The sequence below is a fragment of the Myxine glutinosa genome, chromosome 8 (assembly GCF_964187855.1).
Source record: "Myxine glutinosa chromosome 8, kmMyxGlut1.1, whole genome shotgun sequence".
NCBI classification, from domain to species: domain Eukaryota; kingdom Metazoa; phylum Chordata; class Myxini; order Myxiniformes; family Myxinidae; genus Myxine; species Myxine glutinosa.
The window spans coordinates 96096744-96114305 of record NC_136268.1 but is presented as its reverse complement, the minus strand read 5'-3'; the positions used below and the strand labels follow the sequence as shown (position 1 = coordinate 96114305).

Below are 17562 nucleotides of genomic sequence, written 5' to 3'. Positions count from 1 at the left end.
ATCTCTCCCTCCCTCTCTCTGTCTCTCTCCCTCTCTCTCTCTCTCTCTATCTGTATCTGTCTCTTCTATCTTTCTCTCTCTCTCTCTCTCTCTCTCTCTCTCTCTCTCTCTGTCTGTATCTCTCTCTGTCTCTCTCTGTCTCTTCTATCTCTCCCTCTCTGTCTCTGTCTCTCTGTCTCTCTCTGTCTCTCTCCCTCTCTCTGTCTCTCTCTATCTGTCTCTTCTATCTCTCCCTCTCTCTCTCCCCCTGTCTCGCCCCTTCTCTCTCTATCTCCCACCCTGTTGCCCTCTCTCCCTCTCGCCCTTTATTTTTCTTTCTTACCCTTTATCTTCTCCCCCCCCCCCCCCTCTTTCTCGCTCTCTTTCAATTTCCCCCTGCCTCCTGCCCCTTTTCCTTTTTCAAATTCCCCTTTTTCTCTTTCCTTCCCCAACACCTTTCTTTCTCTGCCCCCTCTCTTTCTCTCTTGTCCACCGTTATTTCTTGCTTTCTGCCCCTCCCCCTTTTAAATTTTCCTTTATCCCTCTCTTCCCCACACCTTCCTTCTCTCTCTCTTTCTCGTTAGTTCTATGGAAATAGGGACTCCATCGAGTATTATGTGTACCAGTTAGACTGTTAGAGGCACATTCCGGTGGCTCAAGGTGCGAAAGGTGAGGTTGATCCTCAAAGCTTCTGGTCTGTCATAGAGGTTCAGAGTTCAGATATAAGCAAGAAAGAGTAACTGAGTCTGGATGGAGTATATGTATATGAAGGGTGGTTGAGGTGCATTTTGGATCGAATGGGTGGAATAGATAGACAGCTGGTGGAAAATTGTGCTGGTCATGTTGGCAGACACAGAGTTATGGGCGAGCTTGCTGCTCTTGCTTGGAGAGAATTTGCTGAGCTCTGAATAGTTCCTCCATTTCTGGGCTGTGTCCAACCTTGTTGGGCCTACACTTCGGGTTCAAATTCACTGCACTCTAAGACTTGCATCTTGCATGCACACCCCTACCCGACCGCTCACAGTGTGTTGTACTGGCACTTTATATGCCAGGTATGTCTCCATGGCTAGTCTTGCCTCCCTCTTTTGCAGTCTTTGCAGGTATATGTTCTGTGTCAAGATGGGAATGTTCCCAAGTTTCTGAGAAACTCGCTTAACCACGATTTTTGTGGAACTTCCACACACAACTCAATGCAAAATCAGACAGAATTTCTGAAATTTCGGAATTCTCGTCTCGTGCGTGCGTGCGTGTGTGCGTGCGTGCGTGCGTAAGCGAAGGACCGCATTCGAATTTGGTGTGTGGGTGCAACCCACGTCAAAATCCAGGATGGCCGCCACCATGTATGTCTGATGCCATGTATGTCTGAACCTTGTGAGCTGAATATCTTGAAAAATAAGCGAAGTACCAACTTCTAATCTGGTGTGTGGGTGTATCTAGGCACAAGGAAGAACGCTGTTGAAAATTGGGTCGCCACGTCAAAATCCAAGATGGCCGCCGCCATGTATGTCTGAACCTTGCGAGATGAATAACTTGAAAAATAAGCGAAGTACCAACTTCTAATTTGGTGTATGGGTGTATCTCGGCATACGGAAGAACGCTGTTGAAAATTGGGTCGCCACGTCAAAATCCAAAATGGCCGCCACCATATATATTTCTGAACCTTGTGAGCGAAATATCTTGAAAAATAAGCGAAGTACCAACTTCTAATCTGGTGTGTGGGTGTATCTAGGCATAAGGAAGAACCCTATTGAAAATTGGGTCGCCACGTCAAAATCCAAGATGGCCGCCGCCATGTATGTCTGAACCTTGTGAGTGGAATATCTTGAAAAATAAGCGAAGTACCAACTTCTAATCTGGTGTGTGGGTGTATCTCGGCATAAGGAAGAACGCGATTGAAAATTGGGTCGCCACGTCAAAATCTAAGATGGCCGCCTTGCGTCTTCCACTTTGTCAACTCGCATCACTTCACCGACGGGGGACCTAGGCGTATCGCTTGTTGTCCCCCGTCGCTCAACGGAGCAAAAGGGGGACTATGGCTTTCCCCTTCGTCCGTGTGTCCGTCCGTGCATGCGTGCGGGCGTGCGTGTGTGCGTGCGTGCTTGCGGCGTGCGTGCGTGTGGGTGTGCGTAAGCGAAGGACCGCATTCGAATTTGGTGTGTGGGTGCAACCCACGTCAAAATCCAAGATGGCCGCCGCCATGTATGTCTGATGCCATGGATGTCTGAACCTTGTAACCTGCATATCTTGAAAAATAAGCGAAGTACCAACTTCTAATCTGGTGTGTGGGAGTATCTAGGCATAAGGAAGAACGCTATTGAAAATTGGGTCGCCACGTCAAAATCCAAGATGGCCACCGCCATGTATGTCTGAACCTTGTGAGATGAATATCTTGAAAAATAAGCGAAGTACCAACTTCTAATTTGGTGTGTGGGTGTATCTCGCCATAAGGAAGAACGCGATTGAAAATTGGGTTGCCACGTCAAAATCCAAGATGGCCGCCACCATATATATGTCTGAACCTTGTGAGCGAAATATCTCGAAAAATAAGCGAAGTACCAACTTCTAATCTGGTGTGTTGGTGTATCTAGGCACACGGAAGAACGCTGTTTTATATTGGGTCGCCACGTCAAAATCCAAGTTGGCCGCCGCCATGTATGTCTGAATCTTATGAGAAGAATATCTTGAAAGATAAGCGAAGTACCAACTTCTAATTTGGTGTGTGGGTGTATCTCGGCATAAGGAAGACCGCTATTGTAAAGTGGGTCGCCACATCAAAATCCAGGACGGCCGCCACGATTAACATGTCTGAACCTTGTGAGCGAAATATCTTGAAAAATAAGCGAAGTACCTTCTGGTGTGTGGGTGTATCTAGGCATAAGGAAGAACGCTATTGAAAATTGGGTCGCCACGTCAAAATCCAAGATGGCCGCCTTCATGTTTGTCTGACCCTTGTGAGCCAAATATCATATCATAGCATGTTTTCTGCGTGTTCCACTTTGTCAACTCACATCACTTCCCGGAACGGGGGACCTAGGCGTAACGCTTGTTACTCTTGTTTTCTTATGTAATCAGAATTTGAATGCGTCATTGCCCAGGCCTAGATTCTTCCCAACTCGCCTAGAATGTGAAGCACCATCGACTAATGCTGATGGAGGTCGTTAAGTAGGGAAATCCGCTTGGCATGACCTGCAACTAGTTTGAAGTGAGCCTCGGTCCATCAGACCTCTCTGAAGTGGAGGACAGCCCCCCTCCAGCCTCCAAACCCCCCGCCCCCACTCCCCAGCTCGTGATGGTAGAATAACCTTGTATCATCTGTCGTTCTGCGCTCTTTGTGGAGCCGAGACCTTGTGTGCAAAAATATCCTAGTTTGTTGTCAAAGCAAGGCCACTGAACAAAAAGCATTTGTTCATGACCAGCTTCACAATTCCCTCATAATTTAAAAAAGATTGCCTGATGACAATTTGTTATTTCTTTACTTGCCCTATTATATGTACTTGCCATGGATGTGTAATCACACCGCTGTATAATCACATGATGCATAATCACATAGATTTGTAATGACAGGATGTATAATCACAGGATGTATAATCACAGGACGTATAATCACAGGATGTATAATCACAGGACGTATAATCACAGGATGTATAATCACAGGGGTGTGTAATAACATGGTGTGTAATCACACAGCTGTATAATCACATGATGCATAATCACATAGATTTGTAATGACAGGATGTATAATCACAGGATGTATAATCCCATGATGTATAATCACAGGATGTATAATCACAGGATGTATAATCACAGAATCTATAATCACATGGGTGTGTAATAACATGGTGTGTAATCACACAGCTGTATAATCACGAGATGTATAATCACATAGGTTTGTAATGACAGGATGTATAATCACAGGATGTATGATCACAGGATGTATAATCACAGGATGTATAATCACAGGATGTATAATCACATGGGTGTGTAATAACATGGTGTGTAATCACACAGCTGTATAATCACGAGATGTATAATCACATAGGTTTGTAATGACAGGATGTATAATCACAGGATGTATAATCACAGGATGTATAATCACAGGATGTATAATCACAGGATGTATAATCACAGGATGTATGATCACAGGATGTATAATCACAGGATGTATAATCACAGGATGTATAATCACATGGGTGTGTAATAACATGGTGTGCAATCACACAGCTGTATAATCACGAGATGTATAATCACATAGGTTTGTAATGACAGGATATATAATCACAGGATGTATGATCACAGGATGTATAATCACTTGGGTGTGTAATAACATGGTGTGTAATCACACAGCTGTATAATCACATGATGCATAATCACATAGATTTGTAATGACAGGATGTATAATCACAGGATGTATAATCACAGGATGTATAATCACATGGGTGTGTAATCACACAGCAGTATAATCACAGGATGTATAATCACATGGGTGTGTAATCACAAGATGTATAATCACACAGCAGTATAATCACTTGGGTGTGTAACCACACAGCAGTATAATCAGAGGATGTATAATCACATGGGTGTGTAATCACACAGCAGTATAATCACATGGGTGTGTAACCATACAGCAGTATAATCACTTGGGTGTGTAACCACACAGCAGTATAATCACTTGGGTGTGTAATCACACAGCAGTATAATCAGAGGATGTATAATCACATGGGTGTGTAACCACACAGCAGTATAATCACTTGGGTGTGTAATCACACAACAGTATAATCACTTGGGTGTGTAACCATACAGCAGTATTATCACTTGGGTGTGTAATCACACAACAGTATAATCAGAGGATGTATAATCACTTGGGTGTGTAATCACACAGCAGTATAATCAGAGGATGTATAATCACTTGGGTGTATAATCACACAGCAGTATAATAACTTGGGTGTGTAACCATACAGCAGTATAATCACTTGGGTCTGTAACCACACAGCAGTATAATCACTTGGGTGTGTAACCACACAGCAGTATAATCACTTGGGTGTGTAATCAGTAATCACACAGCAGTATAATCAGAGGATGTATAATCACTTGGGTGTGTAATCACACAGCAGTATAATCACATGGGTGTGTAATCACACAGCAGTATAATCACTTGTGTGTGTAATCACACAGCAGTATAATCACATGGGTGTGCAATCACACAGCAGTATAATCAGAGGATGTATAATCACTTGGGTGTGTAACCATACAGCAGTATAATCACTTGGGTCTGTAACCACACAGCAGTATAATCACTTGGGTGTGTAACCACACAGCAGTATAATCACTTGGGTGTGTAATCACACAGCAGTATAATCAGAGGATGTATAATCACTTGGGTGTGTAATCACACAGCAGTATAATCACATGGGTGTGTAATCACACAGCAGTATAATCACTTGGGTGTGTAACCACACACAGTATAATCACATGGGTGTGCAATCACACAGCAGTATAATCAGAGGATGTATAATCACTTGGGCGTGTAATCACACAGCAGTATAATCACATGGGTGTGTAATCACACAGCAGTATAATCACATGGGTGTGTAACCACACAGCAGTATAATCACATGGGTGTGTAACCACACAGCAGTATAATCACATGGGTGTGTAACCACACAGCAGTATAATCACATGGGTGTGTAATCACACAGGAGTATAATCAGAGAATGTATAATCACTTGGGTGTGTAATCACAAAGCAGTATAATCAGAGAATGTATAATCACGGGTGTGTAATCACACAGCGTATAATCACATGGGTGTGTAACCACACAGCAGTATAATCACTTGGGTGTGTAATCACACAGCAGTATAATCACTTGGGTGTGTAGCCAGACAGCAGTATAATCACATGGGTGTGTAGCCATACAGCAGTATAATCACATGGGTGTGTTACTGTGTAACCACACAGCAGTATAATCACATGGGTGTGTAACCACGCAGCAGTATAATCACATGGGTGTGTAACCACACAGCAGTATAATCACTTGGGTGTGTAATCACACAGCAGTATAATCACTTGTGTGTGTAATCACACAGCAGTATAATCACATGGGTGTGCAATCACACAGCAGTATAATCAGAGGATGTATAATCACTTGGGTGTGTAATCACACAGCAGTATAATCAGAGGATGTATAATCACTTGGGTGTGTAACCATACAGCAGTATAATCACTTGGGTCTGTAACCACACAGCAGTATAATCACTTGGGTGTGTAACCACACAGCAGTATAATCACTTGGGTGTGTAATCACACAGCAGTATAATCAGAGGATGTATAATCACTTGGGTGTGTAATCACACAGCAGTATAATCACATGGGTGTGTAATCACACAGCAGTATAATCACTTGGGTGTGTAACCACACACAGTATAATCACATGGGTGTGCAAACACACAGCAGTATAATCAGAGGATGTATAATCACTTGGGCGTGTAATCACACAGCAGTATAATCACATGGGTGTGTAATCACACAGCAGTATAATCACATGGGTGTGTAACCACACAGCAGTATAATCACATGGGTGTGTAACCACGCAGCAGTATAATCACATGGGTGTGTAACCACACAGCAGTATAATCACATGGGTGTGTAATCACACAGGAGTATAATCAGAGAATGTATAATCACTTGGGTGTGTAATCACAAAGCAGTATAATCAGAGAATGTATAATCACGGGTGTGTAATCACACAGCGTATAATCACATGGGTGTGTAACCACACAGCAGTATAATCACTTGGGTGTGTAATCACACAGCAGTATAATCACTTGGGTGTGTAGCCAGACAGCAGTATAATCACATGGGTGTGTAACCATACAGCAGTATAATCACATGGGTGTGTTACTGTGTAACCACACAGCAGTATAATCACATGGGTGTGTAACCACGCAGCAGTATAATCACATGGGTGTGAAACCACACAGCAGTATAATCACTTGGGTGTGTAATCACACAGCAGTATAATCACATGGGTGTGTAACCACACAGCAGTATAATCACATGGGTGTGTAACCACGCAGCAGTATAATCACTTGGGTGTGTAATCACTCATCAGTATAATCACATGGGTGTGTAACCACACAGCAGTATAATCACATGGGTGTGTAACCACACAGCAGTATAATCACTTGGGTGTGTAATCACACAGCAGTATAATCACATGGGTGTGTAACCACGCAGCAGTATAATCACTTGGGTGTGTAATCACTCATCAGTATAATCACATGGGTGTGTAACCACACAGCAGTATAATCACTTGGGTGTGTAATCACACAGCAGTATAATCACATGGGTGTGTAACCACGCAGCAGTATAATCACGTGGGTGTGTAATCAGGCAGCAGTATAATCACATGGGTGTGTAACCACGCAGCAGTATAATCACTTGGGTGTGTAATCACTCATCAGTATAATCACATGGGTGTGTAACCACGCAGCAGTATAATCACTTGGGTGTGTAATCACACAGCAGTATAATCACATGGGTGTGCAACCACACAGCAGTATAATCACATGGGTGTGTAACCACGCAGCAGTATAATCACTTGGGTGTGTAATCACTCATTAGTATAATCACATGGGTGTGTAACCACACAGCAGTATAATCACATGGGTGTGTAACCACACAGCAGTATAATCACTTGGGTGTGTAATCACACAGCAGTATAATCACATGGGTGTGTAACCACACAGCAGTATAATCACATGGGTGTGTAACCACGCAGCAGTATAATCACTTGGGTGTGTAATCACTCATCAGTATAATCACATGGGTGTGTAACCACGCAGCAGTATAATCACTTGGGTGTGTAATCACACAGCAGTATAATCACATGGGTGTGTAACCACGCAGCAGTATAATCACTTGGGTGTGTAATCACGCAGCAGTATAATCACATGGGTGTGTAACCACGCAGCAGTATAATCACTTGGGTGTGTAATCACACAGCAGTATTAATCACTTGGGTGTGTAGCCAGACAGCAGTATAATCACATGGGTGTGTAACCATACAGCAGTATAATCACATGGGTGTGTTACCGTGTAACCACACAGCAGTATAATCACATGGGTGTGTAACCACGCAGCAGTATAATCACATGGGTGTGTAACTACACAGCAGTATAATCACTTGGGTGTGTAATCACACAGCAGTATAATCACATGGGTGTGTAACCACACAGCAGTATAATCACATGGGTGTGTAACCACGCAGCAGTATAATCACTTGGGTGTGTAATCACTCATCAGTATAATCACATGGGTGTGTAACCACGCAGCAGTATAATCACTTGGGTGTGTAATCACACAGCAGTATAATCACATGGGTGTGTAACCACACAGCAGTATAATCACTTGGGTGTGTAATCACCGCACATCGGATTTTTGTGTGAAAAAATAAAAAATATTTTTTCACATAAAACGGCTTTTTTGCGCGCAAAAAAATTATTTTGCTATTTTCAGAGAAAAAAAGAATTTCGCACTTTTTCGGGAAAAATAAAATAAAATGCCCTTTTTGGTCGAAAATGTCTGGCAACGCTAAAAAAAATTAGGGAATTTTTCGAAATTTTAAACTGCGATCGAAATTTTAAACTGCGATCGAAATTTTTAACTGCGATCGATCTCAAAAACAAAACGTTGCGTCCACTTGCGTGCGCTGCGTCCCCAGCGTGTACAGCAGTGAGGCGGTGTACTTCAGTGAGAGAGTGTACACAAAGTGTGAACAAGTCTCCTATCAAGATGAGTGCTGCTCTTCGTGACAAGTGGCTGAAGGAATTCAACGCTGGCGGCGGTGGGGCCACCTTCAAGTACGTGTCGAGTGACACGGCTTTCTGTCGAGCTTGTGAAAAGACTTTCCGGGCGAAGCAGAAGTCTGAGTTGGCCCAACATGTCCGAGGAGACCGCCACAAGAGCAACTTGGATTTGAAGAAGAAGAGGACGGTCACGCAAGCCACCATGGAGGACTTTGGTGGCGGAAAGAGGCACAAGTGCGACGTCGTGGCTCAGGAGCTGTGCCAGGCCATGCTGGCCGCTGGCATCCCATGGTCGAAATTGGAAAACCCTGCCCTCCGGTCGTTCCTGGAGAAGCACATCACTCTCCAGATCCCTGATGAAAGCTGGATTCGAAAGCACTACCTCGACAAGTGCTACGACGAGGCCTTGGCGGGGATCCGTGCCGACCTCGGACAGCAGCCCATCTGGCTGTCCATTGACGTGACGACCGATTCGGCAGGTCGATATGTGGCCAACATCATCGCGGGACGCTTGTCCAAGGAGGGGTACTTTCGTCCCCACCTCGTCCAGTGCATGTTTCTGGAGAAAACCAACTCCGGGGAGATCGTGCGTGCAGTCAATGACACGCTGCGCTATCTTTGGCCTGATTTCAAGCCGGAGTGCCTCAAGGTCCTCGTCAGCGACGCCGCGGCCTATATGATCAAGGCCGGCCATGCCCTGAAGGAACTCTTCCCGGACTTGCTGCATGGGACTTGCGTTGCCCACGCGTTCCACCGTGTCTGCGAGACAGTCCGAGAAATGTTCAAGGACGTCAACGACCTGATTGCCATGACGAAGAAGGTGTTCGTCAAAGCCCCGTCGCGTGTTGTCTTTTGGAAGGAGCAGCAGCCCAATCTTTCTCTCCCCCCGGAGCCCATTCCGACTCGGTGGGGGACGTGGATCGACGCCGCGGTGTTTTACGCCGAGCACTTCGAGGCCGTCAAGGACATTGTGGACCAGCTGAACGATGACGACGCGATAGCAATCCTGAGTGCCAAGGACCTGTTCGGAAAGGCGGACATCAAGCTCAGTTTGGTCTTCTTAAAAGCCCACGTGTCGTTCATCCCGAAGATCCTTAAGCAGCTGGAGGAGGCCGGCATGGAGCTGGCCAAGGCCTTCCAGCTCCTTGATCAGGCCAAGGAGGAGCTTGAAAAGATCCGAGGCTGCCGTAAGGAGATCCTGCTCACCAAGTTCAAGGCGGTGCTGCAGCGCAATCCCGACATTGGTGTGCTGAGGACAGTGGCTTTGATCCTGGATGGAGATCAGCACGGATCTGAGGTTGGTGTGCCGGCTGGAGTCAAGCTTGCTGACATCCCCCTCTAGAGGTACTGCCCCATCGTCAGCGTCGACGTGGAAAGGTCCTTCTCCGTCTACAGAAACGTCCTCACCGACCGCCGACACCGCCTCACCAAGGAGAACATTACCAAGATAATGATTTCAAACACCTACTTTAACCGTTCCTAAAAGGGTCTTGTCAATTTCTTCTAGTCCTCTACTTATCAAACAATGCGGTTGCAATAAAGGTACCTGAACGTCATTTTTTAACTGTTTACTAGCCCAGAGTGCTTAATGTTGTGCAGGAAAAAGCTTACCATTTTTTGTTCTTTTTTTGACTGATTTCTGAAAAACTTGGTAATAATAAAAAATGAATAAAACGGGGGAAAAAAATATTTCGGGATTTTTTCACATAAAAAAAAAAAAATCCGCTTTTCAAAACATAAAAGGCCTATTTTCTTAACATAAAAATCCGTAGTCTAGCTAATCACACAGCAGTATAATCACATGGGTGTGTAATCACTCATCAGTATAATCACTTGGGTGTGTAACCACACAGCAGTATAATCACATGGGTGTGTAACCACACAGCAGTATAATCACATGGGTGTGTAATCACTCATCAGTATAATCACATGGGTGTGTAACCATACAGCAGTATAATCACATGGGTGTGTAACCACACATTAGTATAATCACATGGGTGTGTAACCATACAGCAGTATAATCACTTGGGTGTGTAATCACACAGCAGTATAATCACTTTTGTGTGTAATCACACAGCAGTATAATCACTTGGGTGTGTAATCACACAGCAGTATAATCACATGGGTGTGTAATCACACAGCAGTATAATCACATGGGTGTGTAACCATACAGCAGTATAATCACATGGGTGTGTAACCACACATTAGTATAATCACATGGGTGTGTAACCATACAGCAGTATAATCACTTGGGTGTGTAATCACACAGCAGTATAATCACTTTTGTGTGTAATCACACAGCAGTATAATCACTTGGGTGTGTAATCACACAGCAGTATAATCACTTGGGTGTGTAACCACACAGCAGTATAATCACTTGGGTGTGTAATCACACAGCAGTATAATCACTTGGGTGTGTAATCACACAGCAGTATAATCACTTGGGTGTGTAATCACACAGCAGTATAATCACTTGGGTGTGTAATCACACAGCAGTATAATCACTTGGGTGTGTAATCACACAGCAGTATAATCACTTGGGTGTGTAATCACACAGCAGTATAATCACATGGGTGTGTAATCACAAAGCAGTATAATCACATGAGTGTGGAATCACTTGGGTGTGTAAACACATAGCAGTGTAATCACAAGGTAATGTGTAATCACACGGTAGTGTATAATCTGAGGGTAGTGTGTAATCACAGTTAGTGTGTAATCACAGGGCAGTGGTAGTGTGTAATAACACTGCTGTTGGTAGTTTGTGTTTGTAATAAAGTAATTTTGTTTCATTGCTTCTTTCTCATGTACCTACTTTGTCAACCTGTAATAGGTTGATTTGTTGTTGATTGCAAAGCTATTATCTCACATTTTGTTCACCTTAATCAAAACGACTTGTCCTATTTGCCCCCTTTTCCCTTCGCCCCACTCTCAGTACCTCCTACGATCCATTCCCTACCTGGCACACTCAGCACGTTTGAGGGAGTGCCCATCACCCTACCATGCCAGGCTCATGGAATCCCCAAACCGTCCATTGAGTGGCACAAGGTGTGTGGGCACGAGGAGGAGTGCGCTTTCCCCCTTTAACACTGATCACGTGACACCATTCTGACCTTCACCATTTTTTCTTGTGTGTTTATGGTGATGTCTCTAAATGTAATCATGACTCTAGTCGATCAATGAGTATGCTAGGGGATGTTCGATATTTAAAATAAACGTGTTGTTAATTCACTCAAAGGTGACCTTCATGAGCGCAACAGGAAATGAATGTTGATTTTGTTAATCATTATACTCGTGTTTATTTCTGTGGAGTCAAATGAACATTGCATATGGATCTCGAACGGCACTCGGGAGAGCGCAGACCCCCACCAGGCTGAACAGTTTATATTTTGTATCCCAATGATGGGCCGGATCTGGATCTGGACCTGAAACAAAATCTAATCGACTTGTTCTTGTCACGGAACCAACTCATCCACCAAGTTTAGTCATAACTCGTCCATAATTTTTTTTAACATCATGTTATTTATCGCTTTTTGCCCGATCTCTCAATGGTGAAAAATCTATTAAAAATTAAATAATTCTCATATCTGAATCCATATTCAGATCTTCACCAAAATCGAATGAATTAGTCCTCGTCACACGTACAACCTCTCCACAAAGTTTCGTCCAAATACATCCATAACTTTTTGAGATATCCTGCTTTGTATCGTTTTTGGCCCTATCTCCCAATGGTGAAGAATCACTTTAAAAATTCTACTAACCGGATCCAAATCCGGATCTTTATCAAAATCTAATAATTTCGTCCTTGTCACATACACTACCTCTCTGCCAAATCTCGTCTGAATCCGTCCACAACTTTTTGAGATATCTTGTTCACAGACAGACAGACAAACAAACAAACAAGAAGACGTCATGCGGAACACGATACTTGCAAAATCTGCCCCCGCCCCAAAAAGTTTCCAATTGATACAGCAAACTGTCCATTTTATCAAGATTAAAATTTACGATGTTGATCAAAGCTCGGGTCAACAGGATGAAAAGTGACGATTTTTCAGATGATAATGATGATTTTAGCAGTTTGACCTTGAGTTGACCTTTTACCTCAAAAACAGTTGGTTTCCCAATTCAGTGACAGTATGCAAATGCTGTTTCAACCTCAAGTCAATCGGATGAAAATGGATGGGTTTTCAGATGAAAATTTATGATTTTGGAAGTTTGACCTAGAGTTGCCCTCTGACCTTTTGACCTCAAAAATAGTTGGCTTCCTTATTTAGTGACTCAATGTGCAAATGCTGTTCAATTTCCAAGTCAATGGGATGAAAATTGATGGGTTTTCATATGAAAATTTATTATTTTGGAAGTTTGACCTAGAGTTGACCTTTGACCTTTTGACCTCAAAAATAGTTGGTTTCCTTATTTAGTGACTCAATGTGCAAATGCTGTTCAATTGTCAAGTCAATGGGATGAAAATTGATGGGTTTTCAGATGAAAATTTATGATTTTGAGAATTTGACCTTGAGTTGACCTTTGACCTTTTGGCCTCAAAAATAGTTCATTTCCCAATTTAGTGAGTCGATATGCAAATGCTATTCAATTTTCAAGTCAATCGGATTTAAAATGGCGATTTTAGAAATTCGACCTCCTGATGACCTTTGACCTAAAAAAATCTATAGGCTTCTCAATTGGGACGACCTATACAACTTGGTGAAGTTCCGTGACGATCGGTTTAGAATTGTGACCTGTAGGCCGGTGACAAACAAACAAGCAGACAAAGGCAGACAAAGGCAGACAAACAGACAGAACCACAAACGCAACCGACCAATATACTTGAAAAATCTTAGATTTTGCAAGTAACAAACAGACAGACAGGGGTGAAAACATAACCTCCATCCACTTTCGTTGGCGGAGGTAACTAGAACGGTACTCGGAAGAGAGCAAACCTCTGTTAGGCTGAACAGTTTGTTTTGTATTCCACTCATATACCATAGATCCGGATTCGGAACTGAAACAAAATCTTATCAGCTTGTTCTTGTCATTTACCCAACTCATCCACCTAGTTTTGTCATAACTCATCCTTAACTTTTCGAGATATCGTATAGTACTATTGAACATTTTTGGTTTGGATCTGGATTTGAATCTTCACCAATAACAAATCGATTCGTCATTGTCAAACACCCAACATGTCCACCAAATTTCGGCCGAATCTGGCCATAACATTTTGAGATATCCTGTTCACAGACAGACAACCACAGATGGACAAACAGGCAGACAGGGGTGAAAACATAACCTCCCTCAAATTGGGTGGCAGAGGTAATTTAATTTGGAGAAGATAATGGCCATTCATGTACTAAAGACATATTGGCATTACCTGAATTACCAGTAAAAAAGCACAATTTGACTTTCACCTTTTCATATGTTTAACCATTTAGGATGTTTTTTTTAGGTTGGGAAGTAACCCCTTTAAGATGTTTTGGATCAGTAGTTCACCCTTTAGGTTTAGGATAATTGAGGGTCAGTAATTATACCCTTTCGGATATTTTGGGTCCGTAAGTTTTTTGGGTCCATAGGATGTTTTTTGTATATACAGTATAGTCGAGGGTCGTGGAAGAGCTAGTACTAGTACACTGAATGGACCAGGATGCAACAGGGCAAAGGGAATAGTAGAAAGAGGTGGGAGGGGTGGGGGTACACCAAAAGCAGAGTTGAAGGCCAAGGTAGAAGGAGACTTGGACAAACAATGGATGTGGGTAGCTATGGTGGGCAGGAGAGGATGCAGGTGGTGGACAAGATGGATACAGAAGGAAACACTCAGGAGGGAAAACTGGAAATTTGGAAGAAGCGATTGGGGTGCGGTGGGGAGGGTGTGGGGTGGGTGGAGGTGTCAACGAGGGTAGAAAAGATGATGTTTTGTTTTGGAGATTATCTGATATGGTGGTGAACAGATGTGTTGAAGACCTTGTGGGTCGTTAATTAACCCTTTAGGATGTTTTGAGTCGGTAATTAACTCCTTAGGATGTTTGGTGTCAGTAATGACCCCCTTTAAGGTGTTCTGGGGTCAGCAATTGGCCATTTAAAACAACAGATTAAACCTTTTGTTCAGCCTCAAGTGGAAGTCTCATGAAAAAGGGTAATGGAGGAAAGGAAACAAGAATGACTTTTACAATATAGTTTTCATTTTACTTACCCTGCTTATTAGTCCCCTACCGGTGTACACCGGAGGGGGCTATAGGTTTGCACGCCGTCCCTCCGCCTGTCAGTCCGTCAGTCTGTCAGTCTGTCAGTCCGTCAGTCTGTCACGCAAAGAACAGTTTTCCGGACTTTTTTTTCTAAACGCTTAATGCTAATGATTTCAAACTTGGCACATGGTTTCGTCATGATAAGTTACAGATCAAGTTCGAACTTCACGACGTTTCGATCATTTTTGACAAAGTTATGGCACTTTGAACTTTGGGAATTCTGATAATTCTGATGATCCTTAACTCAGTGCCATTTTAAGTTTTAATTTCCTTTTAAAAAGATTTTCTCTGCATTAATTGGACCGATTGAGATCAAATTTTCACCGTAGGGGGGACTCAGTCTGTAGTATATTTTAATGGTAATTATGACGTCACAGGTGACGTGGTTCGGCCGCCATATTGTTTTTCGTGAAAACACGAAAACCCCCTTTTTCTCTGCAACGCCTGAACAGATCGAGGCCAAACTTTGCAGGCAGGATCGCGCACCCATGACGAACAAAAAAGTCATAGAGCATGACGTCATGCGTCACATGGTTTCAGAGTTATGACGTTTTTAAGCATGAACCTTTAAAACCGAGCTCCTCCCTCATTTTTGATCCAATAAAGGGGAAACTTCACAGATCTGTTCAGCGTGTCAGTCTACTAAAATGTCCTTTTGGAATTTGCGATAGGGCACGTGGTTTGGCAGATATCGTTAATTGAACGAAAATATTTTTTAAAAATGGATATCTCTTGTTTATTCTAGAGTTCTCCTCAAGCCGCACCGCGCGGTTTATTCTAGAGCCTCTAAAGGTGGTTTATTCTAGTTTATTCTAGAGTTCTCCTCAAGCCGCACCTCAAGCCGCACCCTCAGCCTCATCTCGCGAACGTCAACAGCGCGACACAGCGCGCGCTTTCGGGAGGGGCGGAGCCAAGCCGAGAAACATATATATATACACATCGATCATTGATCGTGAACCGGAAAATATAAAAAATTACTGATATTTAGCGACTCGAAAGGTTCTTTATCAACAACGTATTTTCTCGTGCTTCTGCTGACCTGTCTGCAAGGTGTATAAATCGAAGTCCCGAGTGCGAATCACAGGTGAGCCTGTCCTGAGGTAATTAGCGATTGGGAACGATTCAGAACCTGTGGGTAAATAACCCTTGGTAATTTCCCCAACGGTTTTCCGGATGACAGACTGCCGGTAGGGGACACGTATTGCAGCGCAATACTCAGAATGCTTGTTCTAACAGCACTTGCTTTTGGATGGCATGCAGATTGAAGAGTCTGAATCGCATCGGATCAAATGGGATTTAATGGCAAATGGAGACCTGTTCCTAAACAAGCCTGAGGAGGAGGATTCGGGCACATACATATGTACAGCGAGCAACTCAGCCGGAACAATTCAGCATGAAGTGCATCTGTTGGTATATGGTACGTCTCTTCTCTGGGATTATTTTTGAGCCAAATGCATGGACACACACACACACACACACACACACACACACACACACACACACACACACACACACACACACACACACACACACACACACCACTGAAATTGATGAATGATTTGTGAAGAAAAAAACTCATTAAAAACTTGCAAAACGTGTAATGGGATGGAATTCCAAAATTCTGACTAAAGCAACCAGATGCTCTCCACAATTACTATGCTCGAGCATTCAATGTACTTATCCAAAAGGAAAAGGTAATGAATGAGTAGCTTACAGAAGGTAACACCTTCCTCATCCCAAAATCTGAAAAATCCCAATTACCTCACAAATATTGACTAATAACATGTCTACCAACAACATCCAAACGTCTGATGGGAATCATCACATAAATGATGTACCACCACCTGACATAACAAAGTAGGCCTCGAGGTAGAACACCAAAGGGATGTAAGAGAGGCAACAGAGCAATAGACTCCTACTAAACAAGGCCACATTCGAAAACTAAAAATAGAAGAATCAAATTGTCCATAGCCTGGATAGACTATAAAAAAGTTTTTGATAGTGTCATGATATTCATGGATGATAAAATGCATGCACTTGTACAAGATAAACCCCCATATAATCAAACTGATTGAGAAAGCAATGGAGCTCTGGAATACCACGTTGATATTACAGCACTTGGAAGAACCACCTTTAGAGGCCATTTTTTCCCCGCAGAGCAGGGGTTGGCCTTTTCGGGCACTATGGTCCCCTTTTTGAAGCAATGTTTTATGGCTGGATGCCCTTCCTGCCGCCAACCCTGTTAGTCGCCTCTTGTGACACACAGCGAATTACCAGTGAACTGGTACTCAATTTGCCGACCTTGGAGGGATGACAGGCTGAGTCAACCCCCCTGGCGTTAATTCAGCGATTGACAGGGATTCGAACCCAGGATCCCAAGCCGACACCCTAACCGCGAAGCCAACACCAGGCTACAGCACTTGGAAGGAAAGATCGAAATACCAGGAGTGAATATACGACGTGGGATCTTCCAGGGAGCCAACCTCAGTTATGACTTATGAGCAAGGATATGGAGACACACTAACATGCAATAGGAGGATGCCCAA

General features: G+C 43.3%; 1 protein-coding gene across 4 annotated transcripts in view; it reads left to right on the top strand.

Moving 5' to 3' along the window:
- Window positions 1-17562, top strand: part of HMCN1 (hemicentin 1) — a 451947-nt gene that overhangs the window by 78392 nt on the left and 355993 nt on the right. For all 4 annotated transcript variants that reach the window (XR_013624351.1, XM_078783554.1, XM_078783553.1 and 1 more), the window contains exons 19-20: window positions 11716-11828; window positions 16277-16433. Coding sequence is in view for 3 of the 4 variants with exons in the window: in XM_078783554.1 (XP_078639680.1) it covers window positions 11716-11828; window positions 16277-16433 (270 nt within the window). In the remaining variant the exon portion in view is untranslated. The remainder of the gene's footprint in view (window positions 1-11715; window positions 11829-16276; window positions 16434-17562) is intronic.